At 47.9% G+C, this 20,871-nt stretch overlaps 1 protein-coding gene and 1 non-coding gene across 3 annotated transcripts in view; one reads left to right on the plus strand and one right to left on the minus strand.

Annotated features, from left to right (window-relative positions):
• Positions 1–8,875: 8,875 nt before the first annotated feature.
• On the minus strand, positions 8,876–9,175 carry LOC147689796 (signal recognition particle RNA). Its single transcript, XR_015300220.1, has one exon.
• A 138-nt stretch (positions 9,176–9,313) lies between these two features.
• Positions 9,314–20,871, plus strand: part of LRR1 (leucine rich repeat protein 1) — a 38,587-nt gene continuing 27,029 nt past the window's right edge. The window contains exons 1-2 of one of the 2 annotated variants that reach the window (XM_086937279.1): positions 9,314–10,064; positions 17,596–17,694. In XM_086937279.1, the coding sequence (XP_086793405.1) occupies positions 9,873–10,064; positions 17,596–17,694 (291 nt within the window). In that variant the 5' untranslated portion in view covers positions 9,314–9,872. The remainder of the gene's footprint in view (positions 10,065–17,595; positions 17,695–20,871) is intronic. The other variant, XM_086937280.1, reaches the window with a different exon arrangement.

Below are 20,871 nucleotides of genomic sequence, written 5' to 3' on the forward strand. Positions count from 1 at the left end.
ATTTCTTGTGAGATTCTGCGCTCCAAAACCTCGATTTCCTCAATCAAAAGGGAGCCAGCTTTAGCAAAGTAAGTGTCAATAGGGCCTTTAACAGCCCAGGATGCAGCTAGTGAAGAAGTTTTGCTCCTGGTTTCCCGTGTACACATTTTACTAACGGTTCAAAGACCTTTGGATACAGGCAAAGAGGGGGGCCCGGACCGGACTCTCACGTACTCGAATGGCCTCAAACGGCCCGCTCTTTGCCCGGTCTTCGCCCCGCGCTCCGTCCCGCGCGCGTCCCGCGTCGCGGTGGTGCTGAGGCCAATGAAGTACAAGAAGGTTGGGGGCGTGGCCGCCGGGGGAAGAGGCAGCAGCTGTGAAGAGCTGGGGCTGCTGGTCCTCGCAGTCCCCCGGTAGGCTCCACACACTGTGCACTTTTAAGTTAACTCGACCTGGGAGCGCGTTATCTCTCCACCGGCTGTGGAGCCGCTCACACCAGGGAGCAGAGGGTCACAGGGCAGATGAGCGGCACCCGCGAAGCGGGTGTCGCGAAAGGTAGCAGAGTTAGCAGGGCTGGAGGCAACGAAAGTCTGTCTCTCTCCTCACACGCGAAGGGAAAATCCAAAGGCACCCACTCAGCAGACACACCCAGGTGTTGATAAGGCTGAAGGCTGGGGGCGTGGCCGCCGGGGGAAGAGGCAGCAGCTGTGAAGAGCTGGGGCTGCTGGTCCTTGCAGTCCCCCGGTAGGCTCCACGCACTGTGCACTTTTAAGTTAACTCGACCTGGGAGCGCGTTATCTCTCCACCGGCTGTGGAGCCGCTCACACCAGGGAGCAGAGGGTCACAGGGCAGATGAGCGGCACCCGCGAAGCGGGTGTCGCGAAAGGTAGCAGAGTTAGCAGGGCTGGAGGCAACGAAAGTCTGTCTCTCTCCTCACACGCGAAGGGAAAATCCAAAGGCACCCACTCAGCAGACACACCCAGGTGTTGATAAGGCTGAAGGCTGGGGGCGTGGCCGCCGAGGGAAGAGGCAGCAGCTGTGAAGAGCTGGGGCTGCTGGTCCTCGCAGTCCCCCGGTAGGCTCCACGCACTGTGCACTTTTAAGTTGACTCGACCTGGGAGCGCGTTATCTCTCCACCGGCTGTGGAGCCGCTCACACCAGGAAGCAGAGGGTCACAGGGCAGATGAGCGGCACCCGCGAAGCGGGTGTCGCGAAAGGTAGCAGAGTTAGCAGGGCTGGAGGCAACGAAAGTCTGTCTCTCTCCTCACACGCGAAGGGAAAATCCAAAGGCACCCACTCAGCAGACACACCCAGGTGTTGATAAGGCTGAAGGCTGGGGGCGTGGCCGCCGGGGGAAGAGGCAGCAGCTGTGAAGAGCTGGGGCTGCTGGTCCTCGCAGTCCCCCGGTAGGCTCCACGCACTGTGCACTTTTAAGTTGACTCGACCTGGGAGCGCGTTATCTCTCCACCGGCTGTGGAGCCGCTCACACCAGGGAGCAGAGGGTCACAGGGCAGATGAGCGGCACCCGCGAAGCGGGTGTCGCGAAAGGTAGCAGAGTTAGCAGGGCTGGAGGCAACGAAAGTCTGTCTCTCTCCTCACACGCGAAGGGAAAATCCAAAGGCACCCACTCAGCAGACACACCCAGGTGTTGATAAGGCTGAAGGCTGGGGGCGTGGCCGCCGGGGGAAGAGGCAGCAGCTGTGAAGAGCTGGGGCTGCTGGTCCTCGCAGTCCCCCGGTAGGCTCCACGCACTGTGCACTTTTAAGTTAACTCGACCTGGGAGCGCGTTATCTCTCCACCGGCTGTGGAGCCGCTCACACCAGGGAGCAGAGGGTCACAGGGCAGATGAGCGGCACCCGCAAAGCGGGTGTCGCGAAAGGTAGCAGAGTTAGCAGGGCTGGAGGCAACGAAAGTCTGTCTCTCTCCTCACACGCGAAGGGAAAATCCAAAGGCACCCACTCAGCAGACACACCCAGGTGTTGATAAGGCTGAAGGCTGGGGGCGTGGCCGCCGGGGGAAGAGGCAGCAGCTGTGAAGAGCTGGGGCTGCTGGTCCTCGCAGTCCCCCGGTAGGCTCCACGCACTGTGCACTTTTAAGTTGACTCGACCTGGGAGCGCGTTATCTCTCCACCGGCTGTGGAGCCGCTCACACCAGGGAGCAGAGGGTCACAGGGCAGATGAGCGGCACCCGCGAAGCGGGTGTCGCGAAAGGTAGCAGAGTTAGCAGGGCTGGAGGCAACGAAAGTCTGTCTCTCTCCTCACACGCGAAGGGAAAATCCAAAGGCACCCACTCAGCAGACACACCCAGGTGTTGATAAGGCTGAAGGCTGGGGGCGTGGCCGCCGGGGGAAGAGGCAGCAGCTGTGAAGAGCTGGGGCTGCTGGTCCTCGCAGTCCCCCGGTAGGCTCCACGCACTGTGCACTTTTAAGTTGACTCGACCTGGGAGCGCGTTATCTCTCCACCGGCTGTGGAGCCGCTCACACCAGGGAGCAGAGGGTCACAGGGCAGATGAGCGGCACCCGCGAAGCGGGTGTCGCGAAAGGTAGCAGAGTTAGCAGGGCTGGAGGCAACGAAAGTCTGTCTCTCTCCTCACACGCGAAGGGAAAATCCAAAGGCACCCACTCAGCAGACACACCCAGGTGTTGATAAGGCTGAAGGCTGGGGGCGTGGCCGCCGGGGGAAGAGGCAGCAGCTGTGAAGAGCTGGGGCTGCTGGTCCTCGCAGTCCCCCGGTAGGCTCCATGCACTGTGCACTTTCAAGTTAACTCGACCTGGGAGCGCGTTATCTCTCCACCGGCTGTGGAGCCGCTCACACCAGGGAGCAGAGGGTCACAGGGCAGATGAGCGGCACCCGCAAAGCGGGTGTCGCGAAAGGTAGCAGAGTTAGCAGGGCTGGAGGCAACGAAAGTCTGTCTCTCTCCTCACACGCGAAGGGAAAATCCAAAGGCACCCACTCAGCAGACACACCCAGGTGTTGATAAGGCTGAAGGCTGGGGGCGTGGCCGCCGGGGGAAGAGGCAGCAGCTGTGAAGAGCTGGGGCTGCTGGTCCTCGCAGTCCCCCGGTAGGCTCCACGCACTGTGCACTTTTAAGTTAACTCGACCTGGGAGCGCGTTATCTCTCCACCGGCTGTGGAGCCGCTCACACCAGGGAGCAGAGGGTCACAGGGCAGATGAGCGGCACCCGCGAAGCGGGTGTCGCGAAAGGTAGCAGGGTTAGCAGGGCTGGAGGCAACGAAAGTCTGTCTCTCTCCTCACACGCGAAGGGAAAATCCAAAGGCACCCACTCAGCAGACACACCCAGGTGTTGATAAGGCTGAAGGCTGGGGGCGTGGCCGCCGGGGGAAGAGGCAGCAGCTGTGAAGACCTGGGGCTGCTGGTCCTCGCAGTCCCCCGGTAGGCTCCACGCACTGTGCACTTTTAAGTTAACTCGACCTGGGAGCGCGTTATCTCTCCACCGGCTGTGGAGCCGCTCACACCAGGGAGCAGAGGGTCACAGGGCAGATGAGCGGCACCCGCAAAGCGGGTGTCGCGAAAGGTTGCAGAGTTAGCAGGGCTGGAGGCAACGAAAGTCTGTCTCTCTCCTCACACGCGAAGGGAAAATCCAAAGGCACCCACTCAGCAGACACACCCAGGTGTTGATAAGGCTGAAGGCTGGGGGCGTGGCCGCCGGGGGAAGAGGCAGCAGCTGTGAAGAGCTGGGGCTGCTGGTCCTCGCAGTCCCCCGGTAGGCTCCACGCACTGTGCACTTTTAAGTTAACTCGACCTGGGAGCGCGTTATCTCTCCACCGGCTGTGGAGCCGCTCACACCAGGGAGCAGAGGGTCACAGGGCAGATGAGCGGCACCCGCGAAGCGGGTGTCGCGAAAGGTAGCAGGGTTAGCAGGGCTGGAGGCAACGAAAGTCTGTCTCTCTCCTCACACGCGAAGGGAAAATCCAAAGGCACCCACTCAGCAGACACACCCAGGTGTTGATAAGGCTGAAGGCTGGGGGCGTGGCCGCCGGGGGAAGAGGCAGCAGCTGTGAAGACCTGGGGCTGCTGGTCCTCGCAGTCCCCCGGTATGCTCCACGCACTGTGCACTTTTAAGTTAACTCGACCTGGGAGCGCGTTATCTCTCCACCGGCTGTGGAGCCGCTCACACCAGGGAGCAGAGGGTCACAGGGCAGATGAGCGGCACCCGCGAAGCGGGTGTCGCGAAAGGTAGCAGAGTTAGCAGGGCTGGAGGCAACGAAAGTCTGTCTCTCTCCTCACACGCGAAGGGAAAATCCAAAGGCAGACGAACTAAGGCCCATGTACAGTCAGTACCTAGGATGGCGAAGTGTTTGATGGATGTTCACAAAATCAGCAAGAAGAGTATATTTCCAGTATGAACTTGCTAGCCTCCTGTATTTACTGTTACTCTAAAAATTGTAGCTAGGCCCACTGCACTTTACACCATTGGCCTTAATTGATACTGGTTGTTGCGTAGGGTCATAGTAACGGTCACACTTAGGTACATGGTGAATGAGAAATTGCAATAAATGGGCGGTTATAGGATAAGCAGTCCATTGATTTTAGGTAATAACGTTGGAATTCATTGGTTTTATAAGAAATGTTTATATTGCAATTATATTGTTCGTCTGAAATGATTTGTTAGTTATGATGCATTTGTACTTTATTCCCCTGAGGCGTGAGCCGGGGGTTCTAGGCTGACATTCATTAAAATTTTTAAACTTCGCATTTCACTTTGTAAATTGCCAATCTTTTGACTATTTTCACTGTTGTGTTGAGAACTTGTTTTGCGCCTTACCTGCTCACTGTAATAGCTTCCTACTAGTGGATTCTGCACTGCACTAGCGCGCTCGTAGTAACGGTGCCGCCATCTTAGGTGGTCACCAGGGCAGCGTTCTAGTTGATTTTGCGTCCCTGCCCTCTCCCTATATAATGTGTATATGGTTTCGGCGGCGCTGCGGGTGCGCCGAAGGCGTGCCAAAGGCAAGCCCGTCTGCGCCCGTCATCGCCAGTCCATCGCCTCTCGCCAGTAGTCCTGGTCGGGACCGGCTTCTCATCCGTAAGTATGATAGAGAGCAACTTATGAACCTAAAGCCTAATGAGGTGGCCTGTGCGGAGGTGCCATCCCAGTTAGGTGAGACAAGTCTGTCTTGTCAGTCTTGTGCTTTTTCTGCGTGTACTCCTTCTGGGGATCCGAAAGCCGAGGTCTTAGGGAGTCAAACGCTGTTTACTGTCTTTCAATTAAATGTGCGTTCCTTAGTGAAACACCATATGGAAGTCCACACGCTAATTAGTGATGAGTCTCCTGATGTCCTCTTCATCTGTGAGACGTGGCTGTGGGATGACATGTTAGGGATAACTGGCTTATCCCTTCCTGAAGGGTATTTGATTAAGACTCTTAATAGAGACTCTAGGGAAGGCGGGATAGCTGTTATATATAAAGCCCAGTATTGTTGCTTCTTTATGGCGGAGAATTTATGCGGCTGTGAATGTGCACGCTTTAGACTGGACATAAGCCCGAATTTTACTTTCTGTGGGCTCTATATCTATCGCCCCCCCTGGCCATGCTTCTGAGTTTAGTGAAGCACTGTTAGAGCTAGTTAGCTCACTAGTGGTGAGATCTGCTAATTTCTCCATTCTAGGCGACCTGAATCTTCATTTTGATCAAACTTCGGATCAGGCCATTTGTAATTTGTTAGCAGACTTGGCAGCCTTCCAACTAGATTTATTGGTACAGGATGCTACCAATGTAGCATGACATATATTGGATCCTGTTTTTTCCAATATTCCAGCTGTTCAGATTGATCGGCCTGTACCTATGGGCTGGACCGACCATTATTTACTCAAAGCTAGTTGGAAGATAACCAAATCTCCTAAGACTGATAAGACCACTCTGATGTTTAAAAGGCCTTGGCATAAACTTAATATAAGTGCTTTTCACGCCTACCTGGGTGAATCCCTGGTCGAGGATCTGACTGATCCTGAAGCCGCCTATACCGCCTTCTGCGACTGGATTGGGGGGGGACTTGACGCTCTTATTCAAGCTAGATGGGTGAGAGGGCGCAGCTCTGTCTCCAATCCTTGGTTCTCGGATGATCTTAGAGCGCTCAGGAAAGAGTGTAAAAGAGCTGAGCGGATTTGGAGAAGGAACTATTAAGACGACCTTAAGATTGTGTACCTGGCCAAACTAAAATATTACCACAAAATGATCTGTTCCACACGTGCTGATTTTTACGCTGGAAAAATTAAGGAGAGTTCTAATCCCATGAAATACATCTTTAAGATTGTTCAGGAGCTGAAGAATACTAAAACCTCAGTCTCCCACGTAAACTCGGCACAGCAATGTGAGGAGCTTGCTGCCTTTTTTACGAATAAAGTGCAGCAAATCTATGCCACCTTTCCTCAGCTTTCCTCTGTTCCGAGCTCTGTTACGGTCAGAGAGGGGGTTTCCACTCTGACTGTTATACCCGAGATCTCTTGTGATGAACTTGTGAAACTTTGCAAAAAGGTTAAATCAGGATCCCCATCTGACCCTATGAGGCTGACACAGTTTATGGACTCTATGGAGCTTGTACAGAAACCGCTAGGTCACATACTTAATCTATCTTTTTCCACGGCCAAAGTACCCCTGGCCTGGAAACAGGCTCGGGTCTCGCCTATCATTAAAAAGCCCACTTTTGATCCCTCTTTGCCTGAGAGTTATAGGCCGATTTCCTTGCTTCCATGGGTTGCCAAACTGGCAGAGGCACATGTGAACGAGGTGTTATCTCGGCACATGACCTTTAACAACATTCTGGACCTGTCGCAAAACGGTTTCAGATCGGGTCATGGTACCGAGTCTGCCTTGTTAGCCTCCACGGAGTATTTAAGAACTATTCTTGACGCTGGTCAGAGTGCAGCGCTTATATTATTAGATCTTAGCGCTGCCTTTGATACGGTGTCTCACGACATCTTGCTGTATCGTCTGGAGGCAATAGGGATCATGGGCCAGGCTTTGGAATGGTTCCGTGCATTTCTGTCGGACAGATCCTTCCGGGTGTCAGCACCGCCTTTCCTGTCTCAAGCCCACTCCATCGGCCAAGGGGTTCAGCAGGGCTCAGCGCTGAGCCCGACCTTGTTCAATCTTTATGTTCAACCTCTTGCGGTTGTGGCAAGAGATTGGGGTTCAACGCTGGTATCGTATGCTGACGATACTCAGCTGGTAATCACCTTAGCTGAGGGCCCTTCTGCAGTTGCCATAAGGTTTAGAGATGGGATGACTGCAGTTGCTCAGTGGATGGCTGACAACTGTTTACAGCTGAATGCCACTAAAACGGAAGTGATGCTGGTAGGGAAAAACATCTCCCTCTGGAATGAGCACTGGTGGCCAGCTTCGTTAGGCACTATGCCAACATCTAAGCCAGTGGTTAAGAACCTGGGAGTTTGGTTGGACGCGGATCTTAACTTTCAGTCCCACACGAAGAAGGTGGCAGCGACGTGTGTGGGCTTGTTGAGAGGCCTCCGCCCTATCCTGAGGTTCTTTAACGCGCCTGTGCGGCAGCTCATTATCCAGGCTACAATATTATCGCGCTTGGACTATGCCAGCGTCTTATTTCTGGCGCAAATAAAGCTGAGATTTCGCAGCTCCAACGAGTACAGAACTCAGCAGCCCGCGCGCTTGTGGGACTCCCACGTAGATGTTCTGCTAGAGCCACTACCAGAGCTTTACATTGGCTTCCGATTCAAGCAATAATCCAGTTTAAGACGCTTTGCTTGGCGTTTAAAATCTTAAAAGGCACTAGTCCTGAGCTACTTCACCCTCTTTTAACTCCCTATATTCCCCAACGTAGCCTGCGCTCCTTGGGTCAACATCTGGTGACCATTCCCAGGATCAGACTCTGCCGTGTTGGAGGCCGTTCCTTTCGGCTCCTGGCGGCTAAACTGTGGAATTCTTTGCCTGTCTCCATTCGAAGTATGGACGACTTACTGTTATTCCGGAAAGCTATTACGACCTTCCTTTTTCCACTGATTTAGGGTTTCCATTTCTTTTTCAGCCTTCCCTGTTATCTGGTACAATTAGACGGTCAGCGCCGGGACGCCCCTTAGCTGGGGCAGCTGTGCGCTTTAACAAATTTGAACATAACATAACATGAATATTTTATATTGTCTTTTATATGCTAAAATGTCATGGTTGTAAATAATTGAATACAATGTTTTAAAACGTACTTACTTGAAAGGCAAGCTTACCTTCCTTCCCTACATAGCGCAAAATACCACAATGTTGCAAAGGCGCAGTAACCAGCATGTGTTGTATTGCATTATTTATGGAACTACACTTAATTCGTTCGGTAAATAGGGTAACAGGAACTGGGTACGAAAAACGTGTTATTTACAATGTTTCAAAGCGGCAGATCATCGATATTTACTTTTAAATAAAATGTATAATTTGTTCCATTCTTTTCACATGCTATATCAAGGGAATTAATTACGCTCTGTGGCCTTCCTGCCTGGCTCAAAATTGCAGCAGGTCGGCACCCATTCGTCCTTGAGGGCCGATCTATTGCTTTTCAGCAGTTGCCCGCAGATAAGGGAGGGGGGGGGGGGGGGGTGGCCCCAGCCCTGCTGTGCGCACATCCTTATATGCATTAAAATTTAAATCCCACGTTTGTTTTCCAAATGTCTATCTTGTGTGTTATTGGATGTAAAGGTATTACACACAGAGAAAACAATACACAGGTAATATAATTGTTAGAGCTGGTAACTATTTTCTCCTAACATAAATCAGAATAAAAACTGCAGCTCGCTGTATCAGTATTTCTCCTATACACTAAAAGAAAAAAAGACTAGTCTTATTGCCCAGGAAATTTTTTTTACAAAGATTTAATTTCAATGTGTACGTTAAACTAATTTGTGTACAGTTGAAAAGAGAAAAAAGACTGCGTCTCACTGTGTTGCCCAGGCTGGTTTACAGAGGCTATTCACAGGCGCGATCCCACTACTGATCAGCACGGGGGTTTTGACCTGCTCCGTTTCCGACCTGGGCCGATTCACCCCTCTTTAGGCGACCTGGTTATTCTGTGCTTCCACAGAATCACCATATCGATGCCGAACTTAGTGTGGACACCCGATCGACATAGCACACAGCAGCCCAGAACTCCTGGACTCAAGCAATCCAGCAGCCTCAGCCTCCCAAGTAGCTAGGATTACAGGCGCACGCCACTGCGCCCGGCGAAGGTAGATCCCTGAATTGCAGTACTAGAGATTTGCAAGTATCCGACGTCACTGTTATTTCACGTTCTCTTATTGGATATCCCCTACCTACCCTTAGCGATAGAGTATCCAAAGCCCACATGTACAGTTGCGGCCATGTTTAAGAAGGGTTGCGAGCGCCAGAATCCCAACACCGCCCATTCTCCCACCGGGCGATGATTTGTTTACCTGCAACTGAGGAACAAGGCGGGGCCGTGTAGTTATCCGTATAGATGCCGATTCAATGTTGAACTTACTCGATTCAACCTAGAAAGCGTCAGTTTTAAAATACAGATTCCATGCAATGTAACAGGCTGAGTTTTTTCTTATGCTGTTGGGCGACGTTACATTGATTTATAACGCAAAACGGACACTCTCGCTTCAAAATGCACTGTGTAAAAACTTAATTTAGTCTTTGATGGGTGAGCGTTCCTTGTGCCGAAAAACACGTTAAGAAGAGGTTGACTGCAGGATGATTTAGCTTCTACTCTTCCATGGTTTCTGTAGTTCAAAAAAAAAAAACACCAGCCTTAGCTCGGAAGCGCTGCCCCGCGCTGCACGCTGGGAAGGGAGAGCCTAGGGCTGACTTTCTGATTGGCTCGCTTCTTTCTTGAGTGTTGTGGAGTTGAGTGAATGGCGGGATCAGGCTGACAGCCCCACAGTGTGCCTGGAGACATCATGAAGCTGCAGTGTGAAGTGGAGGTCGTTAACCGTATGCTGCCCACCTTCGGTATGAGGAACCGAGGCAAAGGGACCCGTGCCGTGCTGTCCATCGGCAGACAGCATCTCCAGAGCACGTCCGGGGGCAGGAGTGCTGCTGTCTACTTGATGATCTGCACACTTAAAGATAAGGCGGGGTCCAAGTACAAGGTAAGGGCTTTGTCCAAGGGGCTTGGGTCGGCTGCAGGCTGTGCTGGGCTGAGAAGGGGGCGACCCAGCGGAGGCATAGCGTGCGTTTACCAGAAAAACACTGACGAACGAAACTAGCACCGGTCTGTACACGGATCAGAAAAGTCACTCTTCATTTATAAGACAAGCTCGCTGATTACCATGGTTGCCACTTGAGCGTGAGAAAAATCAGACCTTATCTTTCCGATAGGAATATGTTTCGGGTATAGAACTTGAACTGTAAGCTTTGTGCTCTTGGACGCCTTCTAAATTTAGTGCAAACATAAACACTACTATTCTGTTTTATAAACTTAAAGCTACGTAACTGCCTAGTTTTTGATTTGTTTTTATGTGACGCGTTGACACTTTACTGCGAGCACAACAGATAATTTCCTTGTAATTAGATACATTTCTAATATATCCCTGCTGTGCAACATAATGGTCTGTAAGTAGCCTTAAAACACCATCAGTGACAGTTCCAGCCTTATCGAGTCTGCACGATCTTCTGTAGTGCATCAGATATCGCTTTATTTCTCCACACCTGTACCAATCTCAGTAAACCACCCCTACGTTCTCAGTTCACTCCTGCAGCTCTGGATACTCTGAAACCCTCATACATAATAAATGCAAAGCACATTGTGGTCAATATTTCTACTCTTCGTCCTACTGTTTTTTTGTTTTTTTTTTACCGGAAGAACATGCCTTTATTTAAGGAGATGGCCCCGTTACTCCACAAGTAAAATTTTAATCCAAAATTATTTTGTGGGCTAATCTTGCTCGCGCTCTTAAAAAAAAAAAATTACATAAAAGAGTAAGAATATTCTTGTTTGAAGCTCTTGTATATGGTAAGAGAAATATCCTGTAAGATATTGATTCAGAAAAGCCTTTACAAAGCCTTCTTGCAAATAAAGAGCAAACCTCTCAGAATTCAAGAGCAGCTTTCTTGCGCAATATACAGATGTAACAGAACGAGTTGAAGAGGAGCTTCACCCTGCCAGTCCTTACATCAGTCCTGATGACTGCTCTCTATAGATTCAGCGCTTGACGTGGACAATAAACTGCCCAACGGCACCTATATTACTGTGTACTAAGAATGTATTTTCCGTTTTTTCGACAGCTGATGGACTGATCATTTCTCCTAATTCCCATCACCTGGGTTTCCCACATCCAGTTGTAGACTTCGCTACCTACATTGGAGTGCAGCCCCTAGCTGAGCGACCTACAGCGAGAGTGAAAGATGAGTGTAAGAGAGTAGATTTGTTGGAGGGATAAATATAGGATTGTAAGAGAGGGTTGGTCAATGCCCAGGGTTTGGACCCAGGGAAAGGTAGACGGAGAGAGAGGCCTGACAGTGGAATAAGCTAGATAATAGAACAAAATCTAGTGACTAACAATCACAGTGTAAACATAAATTTGGGCCCTTAAAATACCCCATGTATCATTTACCGCATTCTAAGCCTGTTGGTGTATTTCTTCATTATAAGGAGAGGTAGTTATAAGGAACTTTAGAGAATGTGAGATGTGAGCAGAACAGAATTGCTTTTAAATAGTAGTGTGTATTGACAAAGTCAATAGTTTCTGATTTTGTTTAGTCGAAATGCTTTCTCCAGTTCGATTGGCATACAGAACAAGTACAACAAAACAGCAGCAGTGCAAGCTTCCCTCATGCATAGAACAGGTACATGGATTCAGATGGGGTCTGGGCGCTGAATACTTTGGGGATGTTATGGATTTGACACAGTTGGTTATGTTATGTTATATATTCTTATTTAGTGCAACATCCACCCAAAGGCATCTAGGTGCTGCTGTGGTACGTAGAGGGAAATTCTATGGCAGGACAGGAGGCTTCAGATTATGCTTTCTCTATTTCTTTTACTACTAACAGCAGCCAATAGAAACATAGTAAAGGAAACAAAAAACCACAACTCCCATGAGCCCTTAGGCAACCATAGAGAGTACATGCTATATAAGCCACCATAGAGGACAACACTTCCTCTTTCTTTGCTGCTTCGCAGCCAGTTAAGTACTTTATTGTGTGACTTGCATGTATGTTTTGCCTGTTACCTTTCTGTTCTGTGACAGTTGCTGAGCGCCGCTTATTGCTTTGTGTTTCTTGCCGCCGCCGCCGCTTGGTTTATGCGTGTTGTGCTGCCGCTGGCGTTTTCAGCGCTTTCAGGACGTTGTCTCTGGTTGTGATTACGAGAGCGCGTGTTCGCCTCTCTGGACTTTCGGGCGCTTTGTGCCCGTGTCTGTCTTCTTGTGGAGTGGGACGGAGCTCGGGGAGTCGCGCGTGCGTGTCGCGCGTCGCTCCTCTTCCGGTCGCAGACAGGCCACCGCGCATGCGCTCTGGCTATTGTTGGAGCCCGGACACGCTACGAGGCGGCGTTTCTTCTTGCCTCAGCCCACTTTGTCTGCCGGAGAGCTCCATTTGACGCCCTCTACCTCACGGAAGGTTTTGGGCTGCATAATCTGTAGAGGCGGTGCCTAGGGTGTCTATTGCACGCAAGCTGGTCCCTCCACCTTTTATCATTGCTGTTTGGTCGAGTTCTTACTCTGCCTATCTTGCTTGCGTGGGGCTGTCACCCCCCCTGACAGGGTCGCTTGGTGGTGACCTGGTTTTACCTTTTGAGTATTTTTGTGGGCATATAGATTAATTCTATATTAATCTATTTTTTCCTTGTTTTCACCTCAGTCCTAGTTTGGTCTTAACAATGGAAGACTATGTTGATGCTGAGGAATACTGTTATGAGGAAGAACAGGAGGAATCGTTTGAGTACGATTTAGTTGATGCCCTTGACCAGGGCGTTCAGCATTCGGTCAATACTGCGCTGGTTAGAGCCATTGGGCCGCTAAAGCGTCATTTGACTGACTATGCCCAGCAGCAGGGCTGGATTCCTTCGTCTGCTTCCAAGCATTCCTCTAAGTCGCCCAGTAATCCCCACAGGTCAGACTTCGTAAAATTGGCCAAGTCTTTGTCTGCCCCTTCTAAGGTTTGTCACTCTCAATTTCCACCTCCTGACGAAGTTGTTAGCAGAGATTGCGAAGGATTTCTGGCACTTCTGCCTACAGAGGAAGATCACTCTTATTGCAGAATATCTCCCAGGTCGCCAAAATCAAGTGGCCGATTGGAACTCTCGCCATCTGCTGGACTTCAGCGACTGGCGTCTTCACCCTCGGGTCTTTCGATCCCTGTCTCGCCTTTGGGGTCGCCCCTGGATCGATCTCTTCGCCTCTCGCCTCAATGCTCAACTACCCAGGTTTTACAGCTGGCGTCCGGATCCGGAGGCCATCGCCACGGATGCCTTTCTCCAGACTTGGCCTCCTCAGCTTTGCTATGCCTTTCCCCCTTTCGCGATGATTCCGCGAGTCTTGGCCAGGACGAAGCAGTTTCTGTCGGAGATCGTTCTGATCATCCTCTTTGGAGAGCTCAAGCGTGGTTTCCGGACCTTCTGGAAATGAGTTGCTCGACTCCATTTCTGCTTCCAACGAGGTGGAACTTGCTGTTGGATCCTCTGCTCCAACCGCATCCTCTAGTTCTGTCGGGCCAGCTCCGTCTGGTAGCGTGGCGTCTCTCGGGGAACGCTGGAAAGTCCCTGGCTTATCTGGAGACGCTGAGAGATTTATCTCTGAAGCTTGGGCCCCCAACACGCGCAAACGTTATGCGTCAGCTTGGCGTCGGTGGTGTGATTGGTGTTCTGAACGGAATCTGGATCCCACTTCTGCAGATGTCTCTCTAGTGGTTAATTTTCTTGCTTCCATCGCTTCTGCTGGTTCTGCTTACAGGACCGTCAATTCTTTCCGCTCCGCTCTCTCTGCGGGCCATGCTTTGGTCGACGGAAAGCCTGTTGGGGAACATCCTCTCATCTCTGCATTGTTACGTGGTGTGCGAATGGCTAAACCACCATGTCCGAAATATGTTGCTCTTTGGGATGTCTCCATTGTGTTGCGTTTTCTAGAGGCTTGGCCTCCCAACGCTTCTCTGTCCCGTAAGCAGTTGTCTGCGAAATTGACAATGCTTTTGTGCTTAGTATCTTGTAAGCGTGTTTCGGATGTCCGTGCATTGGACCTCGCGGGTCGTTCGTTTTCCCCAGAAGGCGTTACTTTTACAGTTTCCAGACGTACCAAAACTAATCTGTCTACTGTCACTTACCCAGCGTTTCCTCACAATCCACAATTGTGTGTGGTACGCTGCATAAAGGATTATGAGGTGAGTACTGCTCCTTTTCGTCAAGATATGTCTGGACAGTTATTGATTGCTTTGTTAAAGCCTTTTAAGCCTGTGGCGTCCGCTACTCTGGCTCGATGGGTACGCTGGCTGATGTCTGAGGCGGGAATTGATACCTCCATCTTTGGAGCTCACTCCGCGAGGGGTGCCATGGCCTCTAAGGCTTTTCGTGTTGGTGTGAGTTTGCATGACATTGTGAAGACAGCTGATTGGTCTTCTGATACTGTGTTTAAGACATTTTACTTCAAACCCATTGTAGATATTGCATCTGTTGTGGTGGAACAGCTTTGAACAAGCATAATCTGAAGCCTCCTGTCCTGCCATAGAATTAAAAATTTGCAAACATTCGTGACAAGAATTTTCAATTCTATTAAGGACACGGAGGCGAGGATTATCCCACCCATTGGTATTCTACTGCATTGTTTATGTTGCATCTTGACTTTACTGTGATCTGCATTGTTTTGCATTGATTTTTTCCCCACCCAATGTGATGCGACCTTCCAAGGTTTTTGGAGATATATGTTACGGCTCTGTTTTTTCTTTCAGGTTCGGACCAGAAATGAACTGTCATCTTGGTCTTTCCGGCACCTTTTTCCGCGCCTTGGAGCTTGGATTTGCTGTGTTTCCTGATGCACCTTTGGCGTTTTTGGAGTGGTTGCCTGTTTTCCTGTTGGATTTCTTTGCGGTTCTGCCTTCGGACTTTTCTTTCTGGATGGTTGGCGGTATTTTTCTTCAAATGACTTTAGACTGTTTATAGTTCCTGGACAAAGAAAGAGGAAGTGTTGTCCTCTATGGTGGCTTATATAGCATGTACTCTCTATGGTTGCCTAAGGGCTCATGGGAGTTGTGGTTTTTTGTTTCCTTTACTATGTTTCTATTGGCTGCTGTTAGTAGTAAAAGAAATAGAGAAAGCATAATCCTCGCCTCCGTGTCCTTAATAGAATTGAAAATTCTTGTCACGAATGTTTGCAAATTTTTAATTAGTCCAACTCGTTTTTGAAAAGCCATGTTTTGAGAACCTTTTTGAAAGATAATCGATCTGATGAGAGCTTGATGTAAAGAGGAAGATAATTTCAAAATTTGGGGGCTCCCACCACAAAACTTCTTCCATCCCAGGAGGAAAGTTTAAACCTGGGGACAATCACATTTCTGGCAGAGCTGGAGCGGAGATAACTCTCTGGCTTGTACAAGCAAATCTGTCTTGCAAGTATTTTGGACCAGAATAATGTAGTGCGTTAAAATTAATACATAAGTCTTTGAATTTCTCTCTTTGTTTAACTGGAAGCCAATGAAGTTTCTATAGGACAGATTTCGCTGATTGAAATTTGGGAATTCCTAATAACATCCTGGCTGCTGCATTCTGGAGAACCTGAAGCTTGTCAGCATACTGCAATTGTATGTTAAGATAAAGACCATTAGAATAGTCCAGTCTAGACATAACTAAAGCAGTAATCACAGTTGTTTGAAAATGTAAAAAGATGCAGATATAGTTGCATTCACTTGATCTCTCAGAACAAGCTTGGTATAGAATCTGGACACCCATATTCTATACCTTCGTAACTGGAGAGTGTAGGTAACCTAATTCCAGCAGCCAAACATGCTGGTGTCCAAAAAGAGGTGCCCTTCCCAAAGAGAAGAACCTCTGTTTGGCTGGAGGTCAGTTTTAGTTAATTTTTGGCCGTCCAGTCGTTGAACGCTAGCAGAGCAACTGGGTATGGAAAAAATGCTTGGGGGGGAGGGAGGTGGGGGGGGGGGGGGCGGTACAAGTAACAGGTGGAAAGTTGAAGGAAGCCATGGGGAGCTCACGTCAGCTTGTGGAAATGCCCAAAGCCCTCTCTCTGCACATTTTAACAGACTATACTGGCTAGAGAACGGCAGGGTTAGTGCCTCGTGTATTGTTCTGTGTTCAAGCTGACCTGGTAAAATGGTAATATCAGGAAGGTTCAAGGTTTCTTTGAACAGTTTATTTAACTTCATGAAAATAAATACTTGTATAAAACTGGTGTATGTATGCCGTGTACTGATTTTGATGTGCTTTAGCACGATTTAGATCCATGGCCTGTTAAAACTGTATATTTATTGTCTTAGGCCTTTCAGGTCTAGAATGAGCTCTAAGGGCAGAGCTGATGGCAATGAACAGCCGGAAGAGAACATGTGTCTGTTTTAAAACATGCCTACGCTAAAAACCAACGTTATATATCAATTTAAGTCCTTTCAAAGGAGGAAATAAAATGTACTTTACATCATAGGCGCTGCATTTGTTTTAGTGAACAAATTAAACCCGGGTACGTTAATTGCTGCAGATTCTAGTGTAAAGGGGGATGCCAGATTGCCAGACACCATTATTATAGTCCAGGACTTTCATTTAAACAGTAAGTTGTCTTGGTTTGATTCTATTGGCTTAACATATGCGAAGACAAATATTTTAAAGGAAAGCCCAGAGTAGAATACACATTTGCTGCATAATGAGCCAGCTATCTGTCTACCCTGAGTGAGCCATATGTTAGCACTGGAGAGATGCAGATATTGAATTGCAGTTCCGCAAATTCATGGTTATATCCAAGAGGCGAAGTATGCTGTGAGCATTCAGTCTAGGACTGTATTATTACCTATAGATGATCTTTCCCAAGAAGAGACGGATAGAATGTGCAGAGTGACAGTATCCAATCATTTCGTAGAAGTGGTTTTCCAGCGAGAGGCCAGAATTGAATGGGCATTGACTATCCGTTTCTGATTTCCTTTTCAACAAACTGAAGAATAATCCTCTGAAAAGGCCCAGTAACGCCTATACACCTGTCCTCCGTCCCTTTCCAGTATACTTCTGCATATCAGGGTATCTGTTTTTCGAATTGTTTATATAAGGACAGGTCCCTGTATGTCGTCTTAGTGTATGGATGTCTGTACATATGTTGATTTTTAAGTTCACAGATGTCTTTCATTGTGAAATGTCTGACCAGCCCTACAGGTTGTGTGTTGATTATGAGTCTGTGTAAACGTGCCTCTGTAATGTCTATGCATGGGTGCCTGACTTTTTGTTGGCATGGTAGTCTAAGGTATTTGGCCGTACTTATCTCAGTTTATTCACAATTGCACAGTCAAGGGCTTTGTTAATTCATGTTCTTCAAAGTTTTGCGGTTTCTTTCTCCGATTACCATTGCCTACCAAGCTTTTCACTCATAGTTGGGCAGTTATAACATACCATACTGTTATTAGGTACAGCTCATTGATTTGATATTGTGTGTAATGGAATAAGCGCTGGAACTGCTTTTATTTACTGTGTTTTTTTAGTTACAGGAGAACATAGACCAGTTCTTTACAAAGTTTGTGGAGGAAGGTAAAGCCACAGTTCGACTGAAAGAGCCTGCAGTGGATGTCTGTCTAAGTAAGGTACAAGTTCTGCATCTTTTCATTCTGCAACGTTCCTGTTTGCTTTTGACTGCGCACTTGTTAACAGTTGTCAAGTTTTTTAATCTTGATTTGGTAAAGTTCTCGTATCGTTTTGTGGCGTTTGCGTAACACTTTGTATGCCTGTTAAAGCCCAATCATTTTCTATGTGGTTGGGCAAGAGGCCACACACATCTTTATTTCTGCATGGTTTGTAGACTGTGGGTATCTAGGGTTGCATGTGTGAGAAGCATTGGGTGTCATTCAATGTGCCTGCTTGTTGTTCATTAAAATTCCTGTCCATTTTTAAAGGAATTTATGTCCCACTGTTTTGATTACCACAAAAAGAATGAGATTTCAGCCAGATTAGCTCAGTCAGGCGGTAGTTCTTAAATGTACTTATTTCTAAATTTAATGTGTAGGTCCAGCTAAGCTGGCTTCTCGGACAAGTAGCTCATGAGCAAATGGTAGCTCTCCAGCTACCTAAAAGTCATTCCTCTATGCTCAACATAGCCAACTAAAACTAAATTAGAAGCAATTGTTTGGTTGAATTAAGTGTATATTAAAATTAAAAAGCATGTATTCGAGACTGCAATTTGTTTTCATGAACACGTATTCTAATGTTTGGAGAAAAATGGTTGAAAATCCAAGATGTATATCTATATATTCACTGAGAAAACAAAGGTCTGGGGACATAGTTCCGTTCATGTTTTACCCACACAAAACCATAGAAATTCAGCAGTAATAGTTATACTTATAGCTATACTTATGATCAGAAATTATAAAGCGTGGCTTAAAGTTATTTAACGGCACAAGTTATAGTTTCTTCAGATAAGTATAATTGTCACTGCTGAATTTCGCTGTAACCTTTTGTTTGTTTTGCACAGTCTTTGGCTGCGATGGGTTGGGCAGTGGTGACTGGCCTGCAGCCAGGCTCTAAGGCAATCGTCAGACACCCTCACCCCCATGCTCCCGCTCCGATTCTAGTACCCTTCTAGGGTTTTCCCAAGGAACCAAGGCAAGCGTTGCTCTCCGATCTATGAAGGTAACATAAAAATGGTCCTGCCTTATGGCAACATACTTCCAGCAAATCTTCCTGAAACGGAAGACCTTGTCAAGGGTGCTAACCTTGCTCCTGAAACCAGCTTGGGTATCTGAGTGGATGCAGTATTCTAGCATCCACGCTTGGAGTCTTGCTAATACCCGTCTAGTACCTGAACAGTTTCCACTAGACCAAGGACAACAGGGACTCCATCCATATCCCGAATCTCATGTACTGTATGAGCTGGTGTAAGATGGTCATTCATCTCGGTTACATCGTTGGACCACTCCCTGTATAGAACTGCAAAATGGGCTACCCATGCTTTTAGTTGAACCACTGCTTCAAGATGATTTTCTATATAGTGCAGATCTGAGCAGCTACCAGTTTTCAAAATGTCTTATTATTCCTATTCTGAAGGGAGACAGTGAGTTCCTCCCACTGGTCTCTCTCCCAGCTCATTTTTGCCTTGATCAAGGTTGCCCTGTGCTCTCTTCTAGCGTCACGTATCGCCCTATGATCACCTTTTTATACTACTATTGTTTTTGCATGCTTGCATTCACGGATATGCCACCCTGGGAAATGTATTGGCCAGTGGTCCCTCCACTCTTCCTTTGTGAAGAAAACTTTCAACAGTTCCATAAGTTCACAATGGTGGTTGACAAAATTAATCCTTCTCCTGTCCATCCACTCAAGTGGGGCCTATTTCTCCACAACTGGATTGTATACTTGGAATTGGACTTTGGGGTTATCAGCTATTTGTGCCCATTTCACATTCCTTCTGTTATTACGAGTTTCAGTTATGCTTATAATATTACTGTATGGTAAGTTTGAGCTTAAAAATGGTTGAGCTTGAAATTAAACACTGAGTGCTTCATGGTCGCGGTCTGATCTGGGTACTACCTCTATGTCAATCATAAAGGGTCAGAGTGTACTATCTAGCATTACTTGTATACAGACCTCTTCTAAAAGTTGAGCATGGCTGAAAATCAGAAGGCGTGAAACCGCTCACAAATCTTCAAGCCTTTTGTCACTAGCGAGTTGAGCAGAGACCAAAGCATGCTTATTTACGAAGGTGATTGTGATTGTGATTGGTGATTGTAATATACCCTGATCAATTATATATATATATATATATAATATACCCTGATCAATTATTTATATATATATATATATATATATATATATATATATATATATATATATATATATATATATATATATATATATATATATATATATAATTGATCAGGGTATATTACAATCACCAACAAAGCTGCACCATCACCTGCTGGGAGAGCGTCTGGAGGGCTGCTGATTTGGTTGAGGATGGACTTGTTCGCCGCAAAAAAAAAAAAAAAAGACGCCTGGTAAAGTGCAGTGACCTGATGGTTATAGCTATCGTAACGGGCACTGCTATGGGGGCCAAGCATATTGCCATTATAAACATAATCTGGAGGGCTGCTGATTTGGTTGAGGATGGACTTGTTCGCCGCAAAAAAAAAAAGACGCCTGGTAAAGTGCAGTGACCTGATGGTTATAGCTATATATATATATATTATATATATATGGACCCTCTACCAATAAGAGGGAGGCAGAATTCAGTCCATGTGTTTGGAAGCTACCTGGAGACTTGGGCGCTGATGAAGGCTGATCCTAAAGCCGAAATACATTCGCCAAATACGAAATAAAGTGTGCCTCCAAAGTGTTCCCCTGCGTGGTCTCTGCTCATTCGGAAGAAGGAGTTTGTGTTCATGTTTTTCGTGTCAGCCAGCGACACGTTACAGAGATCCCTGCCTCGCAAGCTGGTTCCCGACATCACTGGCTTTGCTGCCTCCGCAGCTGTTGTTTTCCGAGTTATTGGAAGGTCAGGAACCCACCATGGACTTTGGGGAAGAATGAAAGTAGTAGCGCGGTTATACAGCCGCGCGCTGGGTGGCATGCACTGTCATAGTTTCCCCTACCGAATGGAATCCCGAGGTCTACGGTGAGGCAGTTTGGGGACCCGAGGAGGTGCGCTTCTTTCCGTTAACAAACAGGAATTTTGCTCTCAAAACACATGAACTGCTGTGACATTTCCGCGATTCATTGTGATGTGTATATCCCCCCATGCAGCACTTACCTGGGAACATCAAGAGGCA

Source organism: Lissotriton vulgaris, chromosome 9 (genome assembly GCF_964263255.1).
Source record: "Lissotriton vulgaris chromosome 9, aLisVul1.2, whole genome shotgun sequence".
In the NCBI taxonomy this organism is placed as follows: domain Eukaryota; kingdom Metazoa; phylum Chordata; class Amphibia; order Caudata; family Salamandridae; genus Lissotriton; species Lissotriton vulgaris.